The 21823-nt window shown below is 44.1% G+C and overlaps 1 protein-coding gene across 6 annotated transcripts in view; it reads right to left on the reverse strand.

Moving 5' to 3' along the window:
* ORC5 (origin recognition complex subunit 5) overlaps positions 1 to 21823 on the reverse strand; it is a 167023-nt gene that overhangs the window by 124421 nt on the left and 20779 nt on the right. For 5 of the 6 annotated variants that reach the window (XM_006137544.4, XM_075926907.1, XM_075926895.1 and 2 more), the window contains 4 exons: positions 19098 to 19295; positions 15955 to 16029; positions 12104 to 12215; positions 10434 to 10564 (listed from right to left, as the gene is read on the reverse strand). In XM_006137544.4, the coding sequence (XP_006137606.2) occupies positions 10434 to 10564; positions 12104 to 12215; positions 15955 to 16029; positions 19098 to 19295 (516 nt within the window). The remainder of the gene's footprint in view (positions 1 to 10433; positions 10565 to 12103; positions 12216 to 15954; positions 16030 to 19097; positions 19296 to 21823) is intronic. The other variant, XM_075926920.1, reaches the window with a different exon arrangement.

Raw genomic sequence — 21823 nt, forward strand, 5'->3', positions numbered from 1 at the left:
CATTTGCATAAGCGGGGAGCCGCCATTTTTAAAACCCCGCTGGTTCGAACCCCGTGCAGCGCGGCTACACGGGGCACGAACTAGGTAGTTCGAACTAGGCTTCCTAGTTCGAACTACCTAGTTCGTGCCCCGTGTAGCCGCGCTGCACGGGGTTCGAACCAGCGGGGTTTTAAAAATGGCGGCTCCCCGCTTATGCAAATGAAGCCCGGGAAATTCAAATCCCGGGCTTCATTTGCAAGTGCGGTATGCCTACATTACCCCGCTAGTTCAGACTAGGAGGGTAGTGTAGACATACCCTCTGTTATTCTATAAGGTGCCAAGGGACTTCTTGTTAGTTATACTAGTTTTATCAACATACGTCATACAAAAAACCTCACACACACAAAAGCCTGTAGGATTGGTCCCTGAAATCCTTACAGTCCGTACTTCGTTCATGTGAGTAGACTAGCTGGTACCCGGCATTCTGCTGCTGCCACACCTGAAGTGTGGATGCCGTCTGCCATTCCGGAGCCCCAAGATCCCTCCAAGCTGCCCTATGACCAGGATCTGTCTGGGCTGCCATCCCTGCAGCTATGCTCCAACACAGCTGTCAGCCCCACTCCTGGGATCCCAGCTGCCAGACCTGCATCTTGGGTCCTGCCGCTAGCAGCATCCTGGCACATGCAGGGTTCTACCAGTTAGGATCACCCCACTTGCCAGGATGCAGCCCCTGGCAGAGCCAAAGGTGCAGGGCCAGCAGCCGCGACCCCAGGAATGACATCAGCAGCCATGACCCATGTGCACTAGGTTGCTGCCAGCAGCAGAGCCCAAGACACAGGGCTGGCAGACAAGGTCCCAGGTACAGGAGCACCCCTCCAGCACCATTCCCTCTGTGATGAAACCTGGACACATAGGCATGTGCACAGGGTGTGCCGGGTGTGTCCAGGCACACCCTAATGTCTGGGGGCAGCCAGAAGCTGCTGGAGGAAGAGGGGGATTTGTCATGAAGTGCCACAGCCCCTCACTTTAAATTCTCCGCAGCCATCTACTGGGCACTGTGGGGCAGAGAGAACGCATGCGCGGCGTCCTCAAACACCGCACAACAGGTGAAAGGGGAAATGCAGAGAATTTTAAAACCCAGCAGCCCAGCTCCAAAAGCAGCTGGGGCCTGACTTCAGACGGCAGCCTGAGCCATTTTTGCAGCCCAGGCCCCGCCCTACAGCACTACGTGGCAACCCGGGGGCGCCCCCACCTGTCCCGGCAGCACCATGCAGCACTCCAGGGGTGCCCCCGCCCAGCCGTGCAGGGTACCCCTGCCCAACCCTGCAGCACCGTGGGGGCGCCCCCACACAGCTCTACAGTACCCGGCCCTGCAGCACCGCGCAGCGCCCCTGGGATGCCCCCGCATGTCCCGGCAGCCCCTGCGTAATGCCCTGGGGGCGCCCCTCCCCAGCCCTGCAGCTTGGGCTGGCTCTGACTCCAGCCCTGCAAGCTGTAAGGCAGAAGGTGAAGGTAAGGGGGGGGGGGGGGGAATAAGAGGAAGAGGTGGGAGAGGAAGGGGCTTTTGCGGAGGGGGGAGGGTGGAAGAGGAAGAAAGTGGAAGGCACCAAAGGGACAAGGTAGAGGAGACAAATGCTAGTGGGGGAAGAGGAGACAATGAGGAAAAGGGCAGGAAAGGAGGTGTCAGTGGGAGGGGGAACAGGGTGATGCTGGAAGAGGAGAGGGTAAGGGCATTGAGGATTGGAGGGGAAGGTGCAGGGAGAAGGCTTGACAGAAGGGGTAGGCATGAGGAAGGTGGGGTTGGAGCAAGTCATGTGTGAGGGCAGAAGAGCATGAGGGAAATGGGAGCAGAGGGTGGTGAGGGGATGGGTATCAGGGAAAAAAGGGCAAGGGGGCAGGCGCAGTGAGGAAAGGGGGAGGCACCAGAAGGGTGCAGGGCTAAGGGAAGGTGCAGGTGCCAGGGGATTCTGGGGGTGAAAGCAGAAGGGCAGACACCTGCAGGGGAGGGACCAGCACCAGAGGAGAGGGAGGTGTCAGATGAGGGGATGAGGAGGGGTAGTTCACATGATCAGAGTGGAGCTACTGGAGGAGTAGGCACGGGGGAGAGAAGGGCTGGCGGGGAGGGGGGGGGGTAGGTCTCAGGAAGGCTGAGGGCAGTAAAAAGGGCAGGAGTCAGGACAGCAGAGGAGGGTAATGGGTTGGGGGGCAGCAGGCAACAGGGGAGTTGATGGAGCAAGGGGAGGAGACATGGTAGCAAAGTGGAATTCGGTACTGGTGCACAACACAAAATTCATTCTGCTCATGGGAGGAAACACTTCCAGCCTCTCCACCCCACCATTAATGTCATACACGTTGGGTTAATGCAATTGCAGGATAGTTGCATGGGGGAGGGAATTGGGGAGGGCCAAACTAATCCCTATTGGTAGGAGGATGGTGGGAAAAGTCCTTGGGGGGGTGTGTCAACACTTTTTACTTTTGGTCATGTGCCCATCTGGCCTGGAGAGGGTTACCTCCAGAGGTGTGGCTAATGGGGGCCACGGGCAGATCACAGTGCAGATCTCTAAAAAGCAAAACCCAGGCCTGTCTCAAGTCTAGTGCACATAAGCACGCATACAAGCTTTGAGAGGCAGGAATGTTTTGCATAACAATACAAATTAAGCATACCACGACCTCCTGCTTGGTATTGTAGTGAGTATAAGTGAATTAGGCTTTTTTATTGTATCGTAGAAGATCTTCTATTAATTGCTTTTGCATTGTTTTGTGCTGTATTCATTGCTTTAGAATTGATAGTATTTAAGGTTTAAATTGTATAGTAATTGTTTTTAAGGATTGTAACATTTAAACAACTATGTTAACAGCTTAAAGCTTACAATAAATAAGAATGTGGTTAAATCTCTCTGGAGTGTCCTGGTTTCTCTTGGATCTAAAATAAATCGAACCACATGACACCCTCCCTACCCCTAAGTCCCTCAAACTTTCAACCACGTAGCCAATAGAATTTTGATTTATTACATGCTTACTGTTTTTATACATTTTTTATATCCCCATCACAGATATAACCTGCCTTCAAGTTTCTAGGGAAAAAGAGGAAACGCTGCACAGACGGCTGGACATACAAAGTTCTACGGAATCTAGGTGGGTGGTATGCAAGGCAACTCTACTTCTATTTTCACAGTACTCAATATTTTCTTTGCAAGCCTTATTTTTGCATTACTGGCCACTTTTTCCTCTAAGTTATGGTAATTTTGCTAAATAAATTATATTAAATTACTCAACCGCAAATGTTTGCATTATTTAAGATTATTTTCAGTATTTTGCTCCTTTCAATATGATTCAAGAGATATACATTAAATATACCTTGGGGGGTTGAGGGGGTGTATACACACACACACGCATGCATATAAATGCACATACACGCACATACACACACACTCTAAATATTTTTCTCTGGTGCAATCAAAAATACAGTATATTCTTATCAAAATTAACAAGGAAATATATTTTCTGCAAGATCCTGTGTATTCAGGAGTTATATTTTGACTATTCTGTTGCTCCCACAGATTCCCTACTCCCACTCACTATCTTGATAACCAGAAAAATAACTTCTTAGTTTCCATTCCTATAGTGTCTAGGTGTCAATAAAAACCCAACAGTTAACACACTAAGTACTGTTCCAATACAGGATGCACATGGGCTTAAATAAAAATATAAAACTTAATACATCAGAAAGTAAAAATAGTAAACTTATCAAGTGGTAATTCTTCAGTGGTGTGCCACAAAATAAAAGGACTGGACAAACTATAACCCATTAACTGCACTGAAAGCATATCCATCACACTCTAATATTATACAGAAAAGCCATACTCCCTGAACAGCCCATTTAACAGTCTTGTGAACAGGATAGTGGGTTTTTAAAGTTAATATATACATACTGATGAGATAGATTGCACATCAGCAAGTGTGCAGATGACACTAAGCTGGGGGAGGGGGCAGTGGAGAGATAGATAGGCTGGAGGATAAAGATAGGTCCAGAGTGATCTAGACAAATAGGATTGGGCCAAAATAAAGCTGATGAAATTCAACAAGGACAGTGCGTAGTCCTATGTTTAGAATGGAAGAATCACATGCACTTGTAGCCATGTAACTATTGTAGTGTTTGTATAAGAACATTGTAATAAGCCTTATACAATGTAATGAGCCTTAGTATTCCCTGCGGGCTGCCCTTTCTGACTAGCAAAAAGGAAGGGCCTACTACTTTGGTAAACATGCATCAGACAGGCTATATCTGTCTATTACGGACATCAAGGCAGGAACCAACCAGAAGGGTCCTTGTGACTCACTATGGTCACCCTTTTGTCCTTAGGACTATTCTTTTAGTCCAAGATTAAAGAACGTTTGTATGAGCCTTTTATTGTAGAAAAGTATGTAGTTACTTTTTATTCTTAAAATGTTCTGCTTGTCTTCACAAAAGAAACTGTAATTCTTGTTTGTGTGAGTGAGGAATGTGCACATGGGAAAAGAAGTCTGAAGGCTATCACTGCCAATCCCTCCTTTGACCATCATGATGTACATGATATCTAACAAGGGGCAGATTGAGGATATTGAAGCTAAAACAAGCACCCCTGGGAAGGAAAAGATATCAAGCTCCAATAAAAACCAGAATGCGACAACACCCAGAAAGAGTTGTCAATATGCTGATACAAAATGACAAGGAAAACAATCTTGAGATAACAATTTGTTGCAAGGTAACAGATTACCACATGATGCAGCAAAACTCAGACTTGTATGAGAAGAACTACTATGGAAAGAAGAGGTGCCCTGCCATGAGACTTTGGGTTCATCCTGCCAAGCAGCAGCCTCAGAGAATAGGAATCACGACTGATAGAACCTGGTTCCCTCCTCCCTCCCTAGCTGGCCAGTAGGCTGGATACGAGTCAGCAACATGCTCTTGTTGCCAAGAAGACGAATGGCATACTGGGCTGCATTAGTATGAGCATTACCAGCAAATTGAGGGAAGTGATTATTCCTTTCTATTCAGCATTGATGAAACCACATCTAGAATTTTATGTCCAGTTTTTGGGCCCCCACTAAAGAAAGTATATGAACAAATTGGAGAGAATCCAGCAGAGGGCAACAAAAATGATTAGGGGTTTGAGGCATATAACTTATGAAGAGAGCTAAACAAACTGGGCTCATTTAGTCTGGAGAAGAGAAGAATGAAGGGAGATTTGACAGTAGTAACTACCTGAGGAGGGATATGACAGCAGCAACTTCTGAGGAGGAAGGGGATTCCAAAGAGGATAGAGCTATGCTATTCTCAATGATGGCAGATAACAGAACAAGAAGCAATGGTCTCAAGTTGCAGTGGAGAAGGTCTAGGTTGGTATCAGGAAAAAATGTTTCACTAGGACAGTGGCGAAGCACTGGAATGGGTTGCCTAAGGAAGGTGGAATCTCTATCCTTAGAGGTTTTTTAGAGAGGGATGGCAAAACCCTGGCTGGAATGATTTAGGTGGGTGGGATTAGTCCTCCTTTGAGGTTTCCTTCTAACCCTAATCTTCTATGATTCTATGTAATTCATATATACTATAATTATACGTAACATTATAAATAGGGGTCCTACCAAATTCACAGCCATGAAAAACGTGTCACAGACCACATGTGCTTTTACCCTATACTACACAGGAGGGATCGGCAACCCCCAGCACGCGTGCCATGAATGGCATGCAAGCCGATTTTGAATGGAATGTATAGCCTAACCTACTGCCGGCGCCCTTCCCCAGCAGCAGGTTAGGCTGTATGCATAGTGGCTCAGCACTCGAAGGCGCCCCTGAGCTCGATGAGGTATACACAGACTACCCTACTGCCGGGGAAAGGGGAGAGTGCCAGAAGCAAGTTAGGCTGCGCACAGTGGCTCTGCGCTCGGAGGCGTCCCTGAACCTGCTACAGCGCGCACAGCCTAACCTGCTGCTGGGGAAGGGGGAGGGCACTGGCAAGAAGTTAGGCTGTGAACACAGTGGCTCTGCGCTTGAAGGTGCAGCCAAACCAGCTACAGTGTGCAGTGCTGCCAGTGAGTCCCTGCCAAACCCTACCTCACCACCACACACTGCATGACCTTCTCATTCCCCCCCATGGGACTGCCTCTGCAGCACAGGGCTCCAGGTCCAGCTGCACTGCCTCCTCCTTCAGGCCATCAGACAGCCTGCTCCCACTCACTCCTGACCCCTCCCTTGCTTCTGCACCCTCCCCCTAGCCACACACCCCACTCCCAGCCTATTTCTGCATCTTACCTCCCTCCCAGACCTCACACCCACACCCCCTCCAGCACCCCAACTCCTGCACCCCCACCCCACTCGCTGGCAGCCCTGACCCACACACTGAACCCCACATTTTTTCCCCCATCCCACAGCTTAAGGGGGTCCACAAAATCCACTGAAACCTCAGAAAAATAAATCTGGCCTATGGGAAGCCCCGAACCTCAGCCCTCCCTGTCCCTTCCTCTCAGCCCATGGGGTGGAAGCACCAGAGGAGTGAGGTGTCTCGGTTGGGGGACACATCAGTGAGGGCTGGGGGGATTTAGAGGAGGTTTTTTGCTTCTCACTTGTGTCCCCAACTTATTTTTCTGACAGTCAGTGACTCCCAACACAAAAAAGGCTCCCCACCCCTGCCATAAAGAAAGAAAACATGGAAACTTTTTGTTGGACATAATATTTTATTTAAAAGGAAGTTTGATAAATTAACACGAAAAAGTTAAAACGCTTAATCTGTTTCAAAATTTAAATTAAACTGTTCTCCCTAACTGCAGTTAGTTCAGAAAATAAGGTCACTGTACCCAGGCCTGCCCTTGCCTCCCCTACCCTTTCCTTCCCCCAGCACACACATCAGTCAATATGTTAAATCTTGGTACGGCACTTCTGAAAGTTTGCCAACCCCTGCACCAAAAGGTAAGATCTGCATCTTTATTTATTAATGAAGTTGCTGTAAGTAGAATTTTAAAAAGTAACACTGGCACTTGGACACATATATAGAGGTGAATAAGTTAAATCTCGGCAGTCCACCTCTGAAAGGTTGCTGATACCTGCTATACAGATTTCACATGGAAAATCAGCGTTTTCAAATTGGGTGTCCTGACCCAAAAGGTCGTGGAAGGGACGTCTGCAAGGTATTTCCTTCCTTACTTCTGTGATGTCTTCAGAGTTGGGCAATCAGAGTAATGGCTGTTGACTGGACAACCAGGTATGAAGGCAGTACCATGCCATTCTTATTACTGCACTCTACTTTAGTCACCCAAGATAACAATTCTGCCTAGCTTAGCTATTAGCCAATTTAGTTGTATGTAGAACAAAAATGGCTTCCCCGCCTCTATTTAGTGCTTTTACCGTGCAACTGATCTTGTGCCTAAGAGGGGAAGAAAGAAGGCAACATGAAAAAAAAAAAAAAACCCTCTCTTTTCTCCCTCCTCCATCCCCAGCAAGAATTCGGGATTGGAGAGGGGAAAAAAAGCAGGAGGGAGGATGAACTAAAATACCTGCTACCTTAGCTACCAAACACAAGCTAAGACTGATCACTGGCCTTTTGTTATCTTTACCAGTTCAAAATTTAAACTTGATTATCAAGTGTTAAGGATGCGTCATACATAATTTAATCTCCAATCCAAAAGGAGCATGTGGGTATCTCTGGATCACTGAAGTATATACACAACTGAATGAAGCATACATTTCCTAAAAAACCCAAGTTTCTCATGCAGATCATTATCTGATCTCGTTCTTGAACAATTAATTCCAATTTGATAACAATACAAACAGAATTAAAGCTTTCTATAGTTTAGCATGGATTTTTTAGTTCATTAACTGGTTAGAACTCCATACTGTAAGTCATCATTCACTTCAGCTTTTGTGAAATTCAATGGTTGTCCGTATGCTATTCAAATAAGTTTACCTATGTGCATGCACATTTGTCATATGAATAATCAGCTACATATTCAAAACTTGAGGCACCGATAATTAGTAGACTCTTAAAAATGTTGGGTTTTATTTACTACACTAGCTACAGTACTTATAACATGGATGCTATGAGAGTTAATGTTTTAAGGTTGAGCTGCACTAGTCTATTTCAAGTTCAAGAAAAAATCCTGGAACTTCTCTCAGTCAACCTCAGTCAAGCAAAGCCCTCAAGATGGTTAAGTCCAAAGCAGACCACAAGAAGTTACCAAAAAACCTCACAAAACTGAATGACAGGGCAACAAAGTGGCACATGAAATTATATGTTGACAAATACAAAGCAATGCACATTGGAAAACATTCCCAAATAAACATATATAAATTAGCCGTATCAAGAAAAGATCTTGGAATCATTGTGGATAGATCTCTGAAAACATCCACCACTCAATGTACAGCAGCAGTAAAAAAAGCTAACAATGTTGAGAATCATTAGGAAAGGGATAGATAAAAAGACAGAAAATAATATATTGCCTATTTATATAAATTCATATACACCCACATCTTGAATACAGTGTGCAGATGTGATCACCCTATCTTAAAAAGAGATATATCGGAACTGGAAAAGTTTCAGAAAAGGGCAACTAAAATTATTAGGGATATGGAACAACTTCCATCTGAGGAGAGAGATTAATAAGACAGGGACTTTTCAGACTGAAAAAGAGATGACTAATGGGGGATATGATAGAGGCTACAAAATCATGAGTGGTGTGGAGAAAGTCAGTAAAGAAGTATTATTTACTCCTCATAACACGAGCTATGGGTTACCAAATGAAATTAATAGGCAACCAGTTTAAAACATACAAAAGGAAACACTTCTTCACACAATGCATAATTTGTGGAACTCCTTATCAAAGGATGCTGTGAAGGCTAAGACTATAACAGGGTTCAGAAAAGAGCTAGATAAACTAATGGAAGATAGGTCCATCAATGGCTATTAGCCAGGATGAGCAGAGATGGTGTCTGTAGCCTTTTTGTCAAAAGTTGGGAATAGATGATAGAGGATGGATCACTTTACGATTACTTGTTCTGTTCATTCCCTCTGGAGTATCTAGATTGATCAATGTCAGAAGACAGGATACTGGTGTAGAAGGTATTAAATCCATATATGTAGAATAAGAAATACTGGAAATTGAAGTAGGAGAATTGTAATACAGGAATTCCTCATTTAACACGGTAGATGCGTTTCAGAAAATGATCGTGCTAAGTGAAAACGTGTTATGCAGGGTCAATGTTCCCATTGAAAATAATGGAAAAGGTGGGGGTTGCGTTTCAAGCACATGTGCGCTTGCAGCTCCAGCCTCCATTTGTTAGCAGCTTGGACCGGAACATAAGGTTGGGGGAGAAAGGGGACTGGGTTATAGCAGGGAGGGGAGGTGTTTGGCTCTGGGGAACGGAAGGAAAGGACAGGGGAGTGGGCTTGCAGCTGGGTTTCCCTAGCTGGCCAGTCACTGGCAGTTGCGCAGGGCTTACCCTGCCTCCAAAGGTTCACCGCTCACCGCGCCATTCCCCGGTGACCCTCTCTGGCTGGATGCCTCGCTCCCTTTCCTCTGCCCCCCGATTGCAGCTGGGTTTCCCCAGCTCACCGGTCACCGGCAGCTGCGTGGGGCTTCGTCTGACTCCTTACAAAGCAGCGGAGATTCTCCGCTCACCGCGCAGTTCCCTGGTGACCTCCTCTGGCCAGATGCCTTGATAAAGGCAAAACCCACAATGATAAGCATCAAAATTCTAATGAAGGATAATGAGGGGGAAATCTCTAGTGATGATGGAGATAAAACGTCACAAAGAGAAATTATCACAACATGACACTGCAAAACCCATATACTCAAATGGGAACTTACTACTATAAAAATAGGATATATTGCCATGGGTCTTTGGGTTCATCCCGCAAAACTTCAGAGCAACAGATCAGAACAGAAATAACCTAGCTCTCCCACTCATGCGCAATCTAACTGGCCATTAGATTGAGCCAAGTCTCCATAGACTGGCAACAATAAGAACCTGTAGGACCTGTATGTGTGTAATTACGTGTGTATGTTTGAAGGAATTACTTTTAAAGCTGTATTTCCAATAAACCATGGCACACTGCTTTCCCCCTGAAATAGATTCCATGTACTTCTTATAAGCTTAACACTGGGTTAGATGGACCTTGGGCCTGACCCAGAATGGTTGTTCTTATGTCTCTCCCAACAACAATCAGAAAACCCAATCTAGAACTCCTACTGGAATTTACTTCTCAAATCCTAATGCAACTATTAACTTGGTGATACCTTCCATGGACACATGACTGTACAAGCGCCATCATATTGTAAAAAGCCTTGAGGGATTTGAGGACACCCATACCTCCCCAAATATATTTTGATGCAACATGCTTATGGAATGCTCTTTATCCAAATTTAACAATAAATCTAGCCTTCGAGGTTTTAGATATGAAAAAATAATCTAGTGGATCCCTCACCAGATGTCGAAGCTCTTTCAAATCCCTGCAGACTGTGTAGAAGACACCAAGAAGAATATTAATATATGCAGCATAAAAATCAGCAGAATATTCTGGAGGATGATAATGGGAGAGAATCTTTTGTAGATGTCCTGTTAGATATAAACAAGTTTAATTATTTTTTTCAAAAAGCTGATGAGTGCATAATTGCACTAATAGTATTTTAAAAATCAAGTACAGCACAAACCAAACAATGCTTAAGTTGTACCTTAGAACCCAAATTCAATAGCACACAGAAAATCCTACCATAAGGGATAACAGAACCAAAAACTGTCCAGTTCCCTCAACAACATACCCCTCCCCAAAAAGCCCCACACCCGAAACTTAAATACCATAACAACACTAAAGTACACTAGCTTTACTGACAAGTACAAGAAAAGCCTGAAGAAACAATATGCTGTCAAAATGGCAACTGATGCAGACACAGTCTTAACATATGCAGCTAACCATAGCTGTGGTGTAGAAATTCAGATTTCCAAAAATTCTTTTGTAATCCTATCAGATGGCTGAGCTCTTGCTAAGAGGATCACATGTATCTCACTAATGAGGATCCTCTAAAACAGTGATACCCATGGCGCCTACCGGGGCAGTTATGTGCGCCTGCCGAATGATCTGGGCTTGCCCCACCCCCGGAAGCGTGGCAGCCCCAAAAGGTTGGGGACCACTGCTCTAAAACAATTCTCAAACAACAAACGGATGAAGTAGATTGGGCTTTGCAGACTAAAATGGCATGGTAGCTCAGAGGTGGTATGTTCTTTGTACTTCTTGTAAAAAGCAAAATGTGAGATGGATGTTGCCTGGAGGAAAATGGAGTACAGAATAGGGATGTAATAGTATAGTCGATTAACTGATTAGCAAAAGCTTATCAGTTAATGCTATAGACTACACACATTTCTCGCCTTCCCGTAAATTTTCTAGCAGGCTGGCCAGCATCCCAGCTCAGTTCTGGCTTGCGCCGGGTCTAGCTCATACCCCATCCCCAACAGGGGTTGTTGCTACCTGGAGCTGCTGCCTCTGATTTTTAAATTGGCTCCCCTCACAGACCAGCTCTTCCATGGCACCCCATGCTGCCACCTTTGATACCCAGGCAGCTGTGCGAAGTGTCAGGGGGCTCTTTGGGAGTAGGGCTGGAGCACACTGGCTGCTGGCCCCACCCCCGGGGACTATAGAATAGTCAAGTAACCGATAAGAATTCATGAGGTTAATCAACTATTCAATTAACTGATATTTAACATCCCTAATACAGAAGGCTGAAGTCCCTGATCCTGGTATATATTTCACTAGTTATCTTGGAATGTGTGGGTTGATACAGGATTTCCAATATGAATAACTAGATGAATTAAGAGGGAAGGAGTCTCTGATTCCGAAGTAGAGGGCAACTGGGAATATAGTACTAGTAATTTTACCAAAGCCACCCATGTTCTGTTTTTTTAATAACTAAAGCAGACTTCTGGATTCTGGGAACCAGCATGTTTTCAACTATCACATTTTCAGTTGATTTAAAACTGAAGCATCAGCCTATTTTCACTTAACAAAAAATGTTAAGTGTCTGAAATACTAAGATGGACAGTCCTTTATGCAAAGTACTATTATAAGTTATTCATTCAACAAAAAAATTAGAAAAAAATTACCTATGCTGTAGTCAGGAAAATACAAGGTAAATGGCTCCAAGCATCCAGTGTTTGGACGAAATAGTTCCCACACAATTTCACTAAGGAAAATAACAGTCACATTTCTGTCTGTCTATAAGCGAAGAAACAGGGGAAAAAGGTCACCTTGCAAGTTAAAGTATTAGTCATACAAATGACTGTTACGATTTTTCATTTGAAGAATTTCATCAAATTTAGTGTTTAACACAAATTATTAGCATATTAATATGACTTTTGGTGGCCTAATCAAGGAGCTTACACAGATTTTCATAATTATCTGGTATTCCTGTATATCTTTTGCCATTTAATTGCCATTTAAGATAATAGGGGCCTGGTATCAAGCAATATTAAATTGTTTCCCTTCCTCTCTTCAATAATTAAATTCAGAATTTCCTTAGGAGATTGTACAGTAAGAGTGGAGGAGGAAAAGGAGCACCAATATTCTGTGAAAGGGACACACTTTAGGCTTAATTTATAAAGGTCATCTAACTGACGCCCTACAAAGTTAGCTCTGTGCTTAATTGTTTTGTGATCTTAGTGTCACGACCGGTGAGATAACTATACCATCACTGAAGCAAAACTTGTGGAAATATGAAAGTACCAACTTAATATTAAGTTGGGCCTATAGGTAACAAGTTAAATATTTGCACATGAAAAATAAATATTTAAGAATGATCAGAAATATTTCTGATGTCCCATTATTTTTTTTAATATCGGAGGGCTTACTTTAAAAAGAAGAAGAATAGACTATGATGTTCACATTTTATAATATTCAATTTTAATAGAAAGTGCAATTCCATTATTTTACATATTCTCTTGGGCAGGTGGGGAGGTCATCTTCATCTATCATTACGAGGGATGTGAAACGTTGTTTATAAATGTAACCATGTAATTCCTAAAAATCCTAGTGGTTACATGGTTACACATGCCAAGTTCTGCAGTATAAAGCTTATAATGCCCCTTGGCATTTCAAAGGGGCAGCGCCACCCTATGGACTAATTGAATAGTCAATGCAAAAATGCATTAACTATTTGATTAGTCAATTACACGCTACTTAACATCCTAACTCTGGGTATAACTTTACCCTGGGAGTACAACTTAATCTCAGGGAGGCTTCACTAAAGGCTTCCTGCTCCCGCCGAGTCAGTGTGTAACCTGTGGCCAGGGGGGTGGACTGGCTAAAACAGCCCTTGCCTGCGGTGGGCCCAGCAGGACTGGAGCAGTCCCCTGCCTGGGGTGGGCAGGAAGCTGCTCTAACTCCTATTGGTTAATCAGAACCAGTAAGGTTACGCATTAAGGGTGAGGCTTACCGGTTAACCATTTGCATCACTTATCATTACTGTTAAGAAAGATTTTACTCAGTGAACAAAGACTACATGATTAAGGTAAACCAATCAACCCCATAAATATCCTGAGCTTATACCATACAAATATACAGCTACGTGTTTTCTCTTGGCAGGTCTTTTTGCAATTGTACTACAAACTCAGCAGTAAAGAGAGAAGTCTTCAATTACAGTTCTTCCATGAAGAGATTTCAGAGCCGTAGAAGCAGCCCATAAGTTTAAAAGCAAAAAATAGCTTGTTCCCTCAAGTTACTTCCAAATCCAAATATCATCAGAAATTAAGAATTACTACTGAAGCGAGTAAACAGAAAAGTGAAATATTCTAGAAAGTAAAACAAAATAAGGGGCTGACAGATAAAGCACATAGTTCTTCTTTACATACAATAGTGTGGTGCTCCACAGTAGTAAACCCCTCCAATCAGAGAGAGGCTTCTAGGGAGCCAATCAGGGTGGCTTGCTGTTCTAAGGAGCTGCTCAGCTGAGCAGAGGGCAGTTGGGTCCTAACTAGGAATGTAAAAGCCCATGTAATTAGGTAACTAATGTTAAGTTTAGCCAATTAAATGAAGCAGGTGGGCTGTAGCCCACATCAGTTAACTGTAACCATTAAGACTCATCCCTAAGCTGTGCGGCACTGCCACTCTGAAGTATCCCTGGCCCCTCTCCCCTTTGCTGCCTCTGAGTCAGCAAGGGAGGGAGGCTGGGCGGGGGAAAATCGATGAGGCAAAAGACGCAAAGGAAAGAATTTGTGGCACAAAGCAGGCCCTGCCAGCCCTTTGCCACACAGCAGCACCTTGCTCTGCCTTCCCTGTTCCCACCGAGCCCTCCACGGCTGCAAGTGAGCTGGCAGCCAGCTCCCAAGCCCCTGGCTGGGGCAGAAAAGGAGGGCACCATACTGGTCTGGTGTGGAGATCCTGGATCTCACTGAGGTCTGGGAAAAAGAGGCTAACCTCCAGGATCTCTGCCCAAGTGCAGGAATGCAGATATCTACAGCCAGATGGCTGACAGTCTAGGCCAGAAGGGTCACATGAATACACAGGAGCAAGTGTGCATGAAAATAAAAGAGCTGAGGCAGGCCTACACCTAGGTCAGGGAGCGGAGCTCCCGCAGAGGGACAGCACCCTAATTATGCCCCTATTACAAAAAGCTCCACCACATCCTAGGAGGTCCCTCCCCTCCCCTTGTTGAGGACTCTGACCTGGCGATGCCTGTTGTCAGCCTCCCGGAGGGCAGGTCTAATAACGAGGAGGTGGAGAAGGAGGAAGACGAGGACAGCTAGGAGATGATGCCCACCAGTCAGGAGGTCAGCCTGTCCCTCGAGCTGGAACCACCCCTCTCCCAGAATGTTACCCAGGGCTAGGATGAAGCCAGGGAAGGCTGATGAAGTGAATTCCATTACTTTCCCTAGACACAGACTGGGGGAGGTGGCAGGCTGTGAGGGGCTGTGTGCTCCTCACTTGGGGATCATACAGCAGACATTACAGGACAACATCATTCATAGAATAATACCGCCCCAAGAAAAAAAAGCTGGCAATATTTAAATTCTCATTTGGGTTCTGCTGCTGACCAAAATGCTGCAAAAAATTACAACTTTAAAAAAAAAAAGTTATTTGCAAACCTCTCTACCCTAGGGAATTCACTGGTAGTGAGACTAGCTAGATGACCTGATAGATCTTCAACTTCTACAAAATACAGATGAGGTTCAACAAGGACAAGTGCAGAGTCCTGCACTTGGTTAGAAGAATCCCAAGCATTGTCACAAGCTGGGGACCAACCAGCTAAGCAGTAGTTCTACAGAAAAGGACCTGGGGGTTACAGTGGATGAGAAGCTGGATATGAGACAACAGTGTGCCCTTGTAGCCAAGAAGGCTAATGGCATATTAGGTTGCATTAAGAGGAGCATTGCCAGCAAATCCAGAGATGTCATAATTTCCCTTTATTTGGCTCCGGTGAGGCTAGATCTGGAGTACTGTGCCCAGTTCTGGGCCCCCCATACAAAAAGGATATGGACGCATTGGAGAGGGTCCAGCAGAGGGCAACCAAAATTATTAGGGGACTGGAGCATATGACCTATGAGGAGAGGCTGAGGAAGTTCGGTCTGTTTAGTCTGCAGAAGAGAAGAGCGAGGGGGGATTTGATAGCAGCCTTCAACTTCCTGAAGGGAGGTTCCAAAGAGGATGGAGAAAGGCTGTTCTCAGTAGTGACAGATGGCAGAACAAGGAGCAATGGTCTCAAGTTGTGATGTGAGAGGTCCAGGTTGGATATTAGGAAAAATTATTTCACTAGAAGAGTGGTGAAGCACTGGAATGGGTTGCCTAGGGAAGTAGTGGAGTCTCCATCCCTAGAGGTGTTTAAGTCTCGGCTTGACAAAGCTCTGGCCCGGTTGATTTAGTTGGGATTGGTCCTACCTAGAGCAGGGGGCTGGACTTGATGACCTTCTGAGGTCTCTTCCAGTTCTATGATTCTATGAAAATACTTTACCCAGCTACTTACAAATTCTTGTAGTCTCAGAAACCCTGGCAACACATTTGCCTCCATTTCCCTCAGCTGTTCTGCTTTATCGAGTACCTTTTAACAAACAAAACAAGGATTTTATTAGTGAACTTTATTCTGCCCTTTTATGTGGAATTTAAAAAACAACAACTTTGTAGTCTAGCTGATGGAGCCACATTTCACCGGTACCTTTGGTTAGCAAAGGAAACTATGTAAGTGTTAAAACACGCCAAACAGAGCATATCTGGGGAATTACCATTTCAAGCATGATAGGAAAACTTAGCAGTTCAGCCACCCAAGAACAGCAACACTCCCTAGAAACCAATTTTATTAAGTCTTTCTGCTATTAAGAAGTGGAAATAAATCATGCATGCATTTGAGTATTATTGATAAAGCCATGACACTGCTAAAAGCCAATTAAAAACTCGATTTTTATCCAGTACTGTATTATTTCAAAAGATTTAAATATCACATATTTTAGGATATTACATTAACATGTTTATTATAAAAATTATGATTTTTCCATCAAGATTACCTTTTACTAATAAAGTTTTATTGGCAAAAGTTATGCCATTTTAATTAAACTACTGTAATTAAAACCACTGTTGCATGTCCACACCAAATCTTTGTGTTGGCCAAGTGCATCCACACTAACAGTTCTTGCATAGATACAGAGAGCATTGGGTAGCTATCCCAATGTGCAGCTGGCCACTGGGGACTTTGAGAAGGGGTTGTAATGCCTCATGGGGAAGGTACAGCATCACATGATGCAAGTTTGTCAATCCTATCGTTTACATTCTAGTAGACTGTCAGCTGCTTTTTCAATTGAAGCATGTAGTGGGAAGGAAAGAAGGAGTGGTATGTTTGGGGCAGGTGAGACAGCAGGTTGATGACCTAACCTGAGACAGGGTCAAACACACACATCCCTCTTATGTCAGCCCCCACTCTGCATGCCTCCAATTCTGTGATTCCCTCTGAGTTCTACAACACCCCTTCACTTCAGATGCCTGGAGTAGCGTCCTGAGCTGGTCTGTGGGTACGTCTAGACTACATGCCTCTGGCGACAGAGGCACGTAGATTAGACTACCCAGCATAGGAAAATGAAGCCGTGATTTAAATAATCGTCGCTTCATTTAAATTTACATGGCTGCTGCGCTGAGCCGATCAGCTATTTGTCGGCTCAGCGCAGTAGTCTGGACGCTCCGCAGTCGACATCAAAGGCATTTGTCGACTTCCCAGGTACGGGGAGGTCAACAAATGCCTTTGATGTTGACCGCGGAGCGTCCAGACTACCGCGCTGAGCCGACAAACAGCTGATCGGCTCAGCGCGGCAGCCATGTAAATTTAAATGAAGTGACGATTATTTAAATCACCGCTTCATTTTCCTATGCCGGGTAGTCTAATCTACATGCCTCTGTTGCCAGTGGCATGTAGTCTAGACGTACCCTGTGAGCACTCCATGCTGAGAAATGTTAAAGCAGCAATGATCTTTCTCTCCCTCCCTTCATTCCCATTGCAGGAGAGAACAGGAGTACTCACAAAAACACCTCAGCAATGTTTACACCGGGGTGGGGAACCTACGCCCAAGGACCAGATGCAGTCCCCGGCCTGCCTCGAGCCAGCCACGCAGGGCTCCCCACCCCCAGCACTGAGGAGCCCACTCTGGCACTCCACCCTAGGGATGTAATGATGTAGATGATTAACCAATAAGAAAAAGCTTATAAGTGAATGCTATAGACTACACGCATTTCCCACTCCCACTCTCCATGTCAGTAAATTTTTCAGTCCTGGCTTGCGACAGGTCCGGGACCTGCTGCAGCTCTGAATTTAAAGAGTATTAGGAGCCAGGCAAGCAGACAGCCCAGCTCAGTCCTGGCTCGCATCAGGTCCTAGGAACTCAGATCTTCCCTAGACAGGGACGGCTGCCACCCTACACTGCTGCCTCTACCAGAAGTCCCAGCACAGGGTCTAAACAGCTGGTCAGAGAGGGAAGCTGATTTTTAAACTGGCTTCCCTCATGGGACCAGCTCCCGCCTGGCACCCTACACTGCTGCCTTTGATACAGTGGTTGCCAGTCCCGCCCCCGGGGATTATAGAATAGTTGACTAACCGATGAAATTCCATGAGGTTACTCGACTATTCAATTAACCGATATTTAACATCCTTACTCCAGACCCCACTGCCTCCTGCCCAACTCATTTTTCTGTGGGTCAGCAGTCCCTGACTCAAAAGTTTCCCCACCCCAGTCTACACTGATGTTTTGTCATTTTAATTTTGCCCCTAAAAGCTTTATGCCTCTTGTTGAGGTGGTTTTATTTTGTTGGCAAAACTGGTCTCCTTTAACAAATTTTTAGTTCCTTTTTTCCTTGAAGAAAATACTTTCTAGTGATTGTGTCCACTGTTTATATTATTTAAAATTATTTGCTATTACTATTATGCTTCATGCGTTACTTTTCACTTGGAATACAACTATAGTCTTTCTTCTGGACTTCTTCCTCCATATTTTGTTCATATTTTGTACAGAACATTGACAAGTTAATTTTTATTGCTCTAGTTTTCTTCACTCTAGTTCAACCACACTGGCTGCCTTTACAGGTAAGAAAAAGTTTTAAATCTTGCTATGACAAGCCTGAACTTTTATAAAAAGGAGTGGCTGAACTTTCATAAGAGAACCAATCAGCAAGGCCTCTAGATTAAGCTTGTGCTAGCCTAGCTACCCTCTCCACCACTTAGGTACTCCACATATAGCTTCCTTGATTCACCAATATGGTTCCTCTTTAACAGAGCTTAGCTCCCAAAAAGATTTGTCAGGTTGACACTGATCCCATTATAAATGAACTGAGTTTTCTCTACTGGCAACTTGTGTTATTTTTTAAAATGATGTTTAGTTAACTATTAGTATAATCTACTATTGGTATTTACATGTGAATAGTCCTAGATATAAAGTGCCTCAAACTTTAGTGAAATTAAGGGAAAGATTCTCATTAATTCAATCCCATTAATTCAATGAGCTCTGAATCGGGCTCATATAGTACAATACAGAAATCCTATATAAACTAATGAGGAATACCTGTTTTTTCATACATAAACACTGATAAATACATTTAAGCAAAGTAAAAATAGGAAGAATATGAATTACTTACAATATATACTGTTTGATTCTGTAGATCTTGAGTAATGGTTTCTTGTTTAAACAGACGAACAAAGTCATTGAATGTGTCACAAGGAACACGAGAGCCATGTTTCTTTTCAGATGAAAGGTTTTGCAACTGGGTCAAAATACCCTCTAATAGGAGCCTTGAAGTAAAACATTCAATACAATTCACAAACAAATGAGGAAGCTAAAAAAAATGAGAAAAGATAATCTAACAATTATATTGGAAGAAATACAAATGATAAAAAATAATCCAAATGGTTAAAAAAAAACAGATCAATATTCTAATCTCTTTGCTCCCCAAAACAGACATTGGAATAAACTACATCACCAACAGCAGGACACAGTATTTCTAAAAATATGATCAATAATGGATTACCATATGGGTGGCAATTCAAATTTTTTCTCTTTCAAAGGGCAAGTTAACTGATTTTTAAGCATATTACCTTGTGACATAGTTACTAATATCAAACATACAGTGTAAATTATATTTATTGTTTAAAAACACTTCTCTTCAGAACAACATACAGGAAGAAAAAGAAGATATATTTTAGATTTTAAAAATGGTTTTGATCAATTACACATTACTGGGTCTAGAAAGTCTGACTCAGTCTGGTCTCAGAATTTCATTTAACAGTAAAATTACATGTCAAAAAAAAATCTAGGATTTAAAACTAGAAAAAAATTTTAGAATGTAACTTCAACATACATCTTCAAAATAATATATATTGTTGTTATATATTTCTAATGATGAACCTCTCTAGTCTGGCACCCTGGCGATCTAACCAGTGCTGAACTAAGGATGTTGAGTAGCATGTAATTAGCTAATTGAGTAGTTAATGGAATTTTCATCCACTACTCAATGGGGTGAGGACGTTCGCTACCCCTACTGTGGCTCTGCAGTTTACATGTAGTATGAGGCTGGCATGTAGGCAACCTGGCTCCTACTGCATTTAAATTACAGAGCCATAGTGGGGGTAGCTCCCGGGTAAGGCATGAGCCAGGACTGCTTCAGTCCTGAATCATGCCGGGTCCCCTACTGCGGCTCTACCTCTGAAATGTAGTAAGAGCCAGGTGAAGATTTACCCAGTGTTCCTCGGGTCTTTGTGGGGACTCAGGGCAGAGATTTGAAAGGTGTACAGGGGCTCTGGGAAGAGGGTGGAGGTGCAGGAATCAGGGTGGGATGATGGGGCTCAGGGCCAGGTGTAGGGCATGCAGGAGTTAGGGCAGAGAGCTGGGAGGTGTGGGTGGGCTGCCTGGGGTTAACCTGGCTGGCTGGCGACAGTTCCCTCAGACCAACAGGTTAAGGATCATGCTGCTCTAGCAGCAGCAACTCCCCAAAGCCACCAGGGTTCGCAGAGGCTGTGATGCCCAGACAGTGGCAGTGCCCCAAGGCTGCCCAATGCTGCTTGATTCGCAGTGCCCAGCCAGCGATGGCTTCCCAGGATGGCAGTGCCTAGCCAGTGGCAATATGAGCTGCAGTGCTCGACTGGCAGTGGCACCCAGCCAGCAGCAGCTCCCTGGTGCCAAGCACAGCAATCTGCACTGCCTGTCCAGGCTCCTCTCGCAAAGTCCAGTGCTGACGCAGAGGGCCAGGAGGTAGAGAGAGGGAACTAGTTTGGGCTCTGGTTGTGGGACACAGGGCCAGCATGCCCTGCACCAATACGGGTTACTTTCCCGTGGACAGTGGCTGCCCTTTGTCCTAGCTAACCACAGTCTTAGGGGTGTGTCCGCCCCCATCTGTCCATTCTTCTGTATAACTGTGCCTGCTAGCAGACTCCTTATTTCACATTTTATGAAATAAGCACATTCTAGGCACATCCTGCTTTCATGACACAACCAAACCCTGACCTTGCTTTAAGTTACAATAGGCAGAAGCTGCATACCAAATTTGATGGTCCTAGCTCTTACCGTTTAAGAGGAGTTCTTCAACAAATGGATGGACAGACAAACAGACATGCACAAACTCTCTCAAATACATAGTAGATGCATATTCTAAGACATCCCTGCCACGAACTTTCATTGTGGCAATAACTAATGCTTTGCTATTTCAGGTTCTCATCTCCTCACTTCATTTCTCAAATCTGTTTTCTTCGACACTGTTCATTAACAAAGCCTAGAGATCACTTTACAGCATTATTTATATTGAGATTTCAAGGCTATTATGCTGCAATTCAGATTATTTAAAGTTCTCAGTTTGTTTTGGGTTGCAGGTCTGTGTGAACACAGTACATAGCACACAGACAAATTAAGAGCTAAGTCCTAAGTAGGCAAACCATTGAAATACAGTGAAAGCTTTGGTATCCAGCATTCATGGGGAATGGTGGTTGCTGATTAATTGAATGTGCTGGAAAACAAAACATATTGCTCTGCTCCAACCCATTACCATCAGATCCAGCTCCCAGCAGCTTGAGGCAGACTGAGGGGGAAGGAGGCACCTGATGAAGATGTCAGTTGGCAGAAGCTACACAATGGCCGGGTGGACATGCAGACCTCAGGAGTGCACACCTGAAGACATGCAATATAATGGTTGGGGCAATGCTGGATAACAAAACTTTCCAGTTAACAGAGTGTCGGATAAGAAAGCTTGTATTGCATATAAGAATTTTACTTCCATAAGGTTATTTTCATGTTTAACTCCTTTCAGAGTGGATTATAAAAATGATTTTAAAGTTGTTTACATTATACGTTTTTTTTAAAAATTAGTCTATTTAA

The sequence above is a fragment of the Pelodiscus sinensis genome, chromosome 1 (genome assembly GCF_049634645.1).
Source record: "Pelodiscus sinensis isolate JC-2024 chromosome 1, ASM4963464v1, whole genome shotgun sequence".
NCBI lineage: Eukaryota > Metazoa > Chordata > Testudines > Trionychidae > Pelodiscus > Pelodiscus sinensis.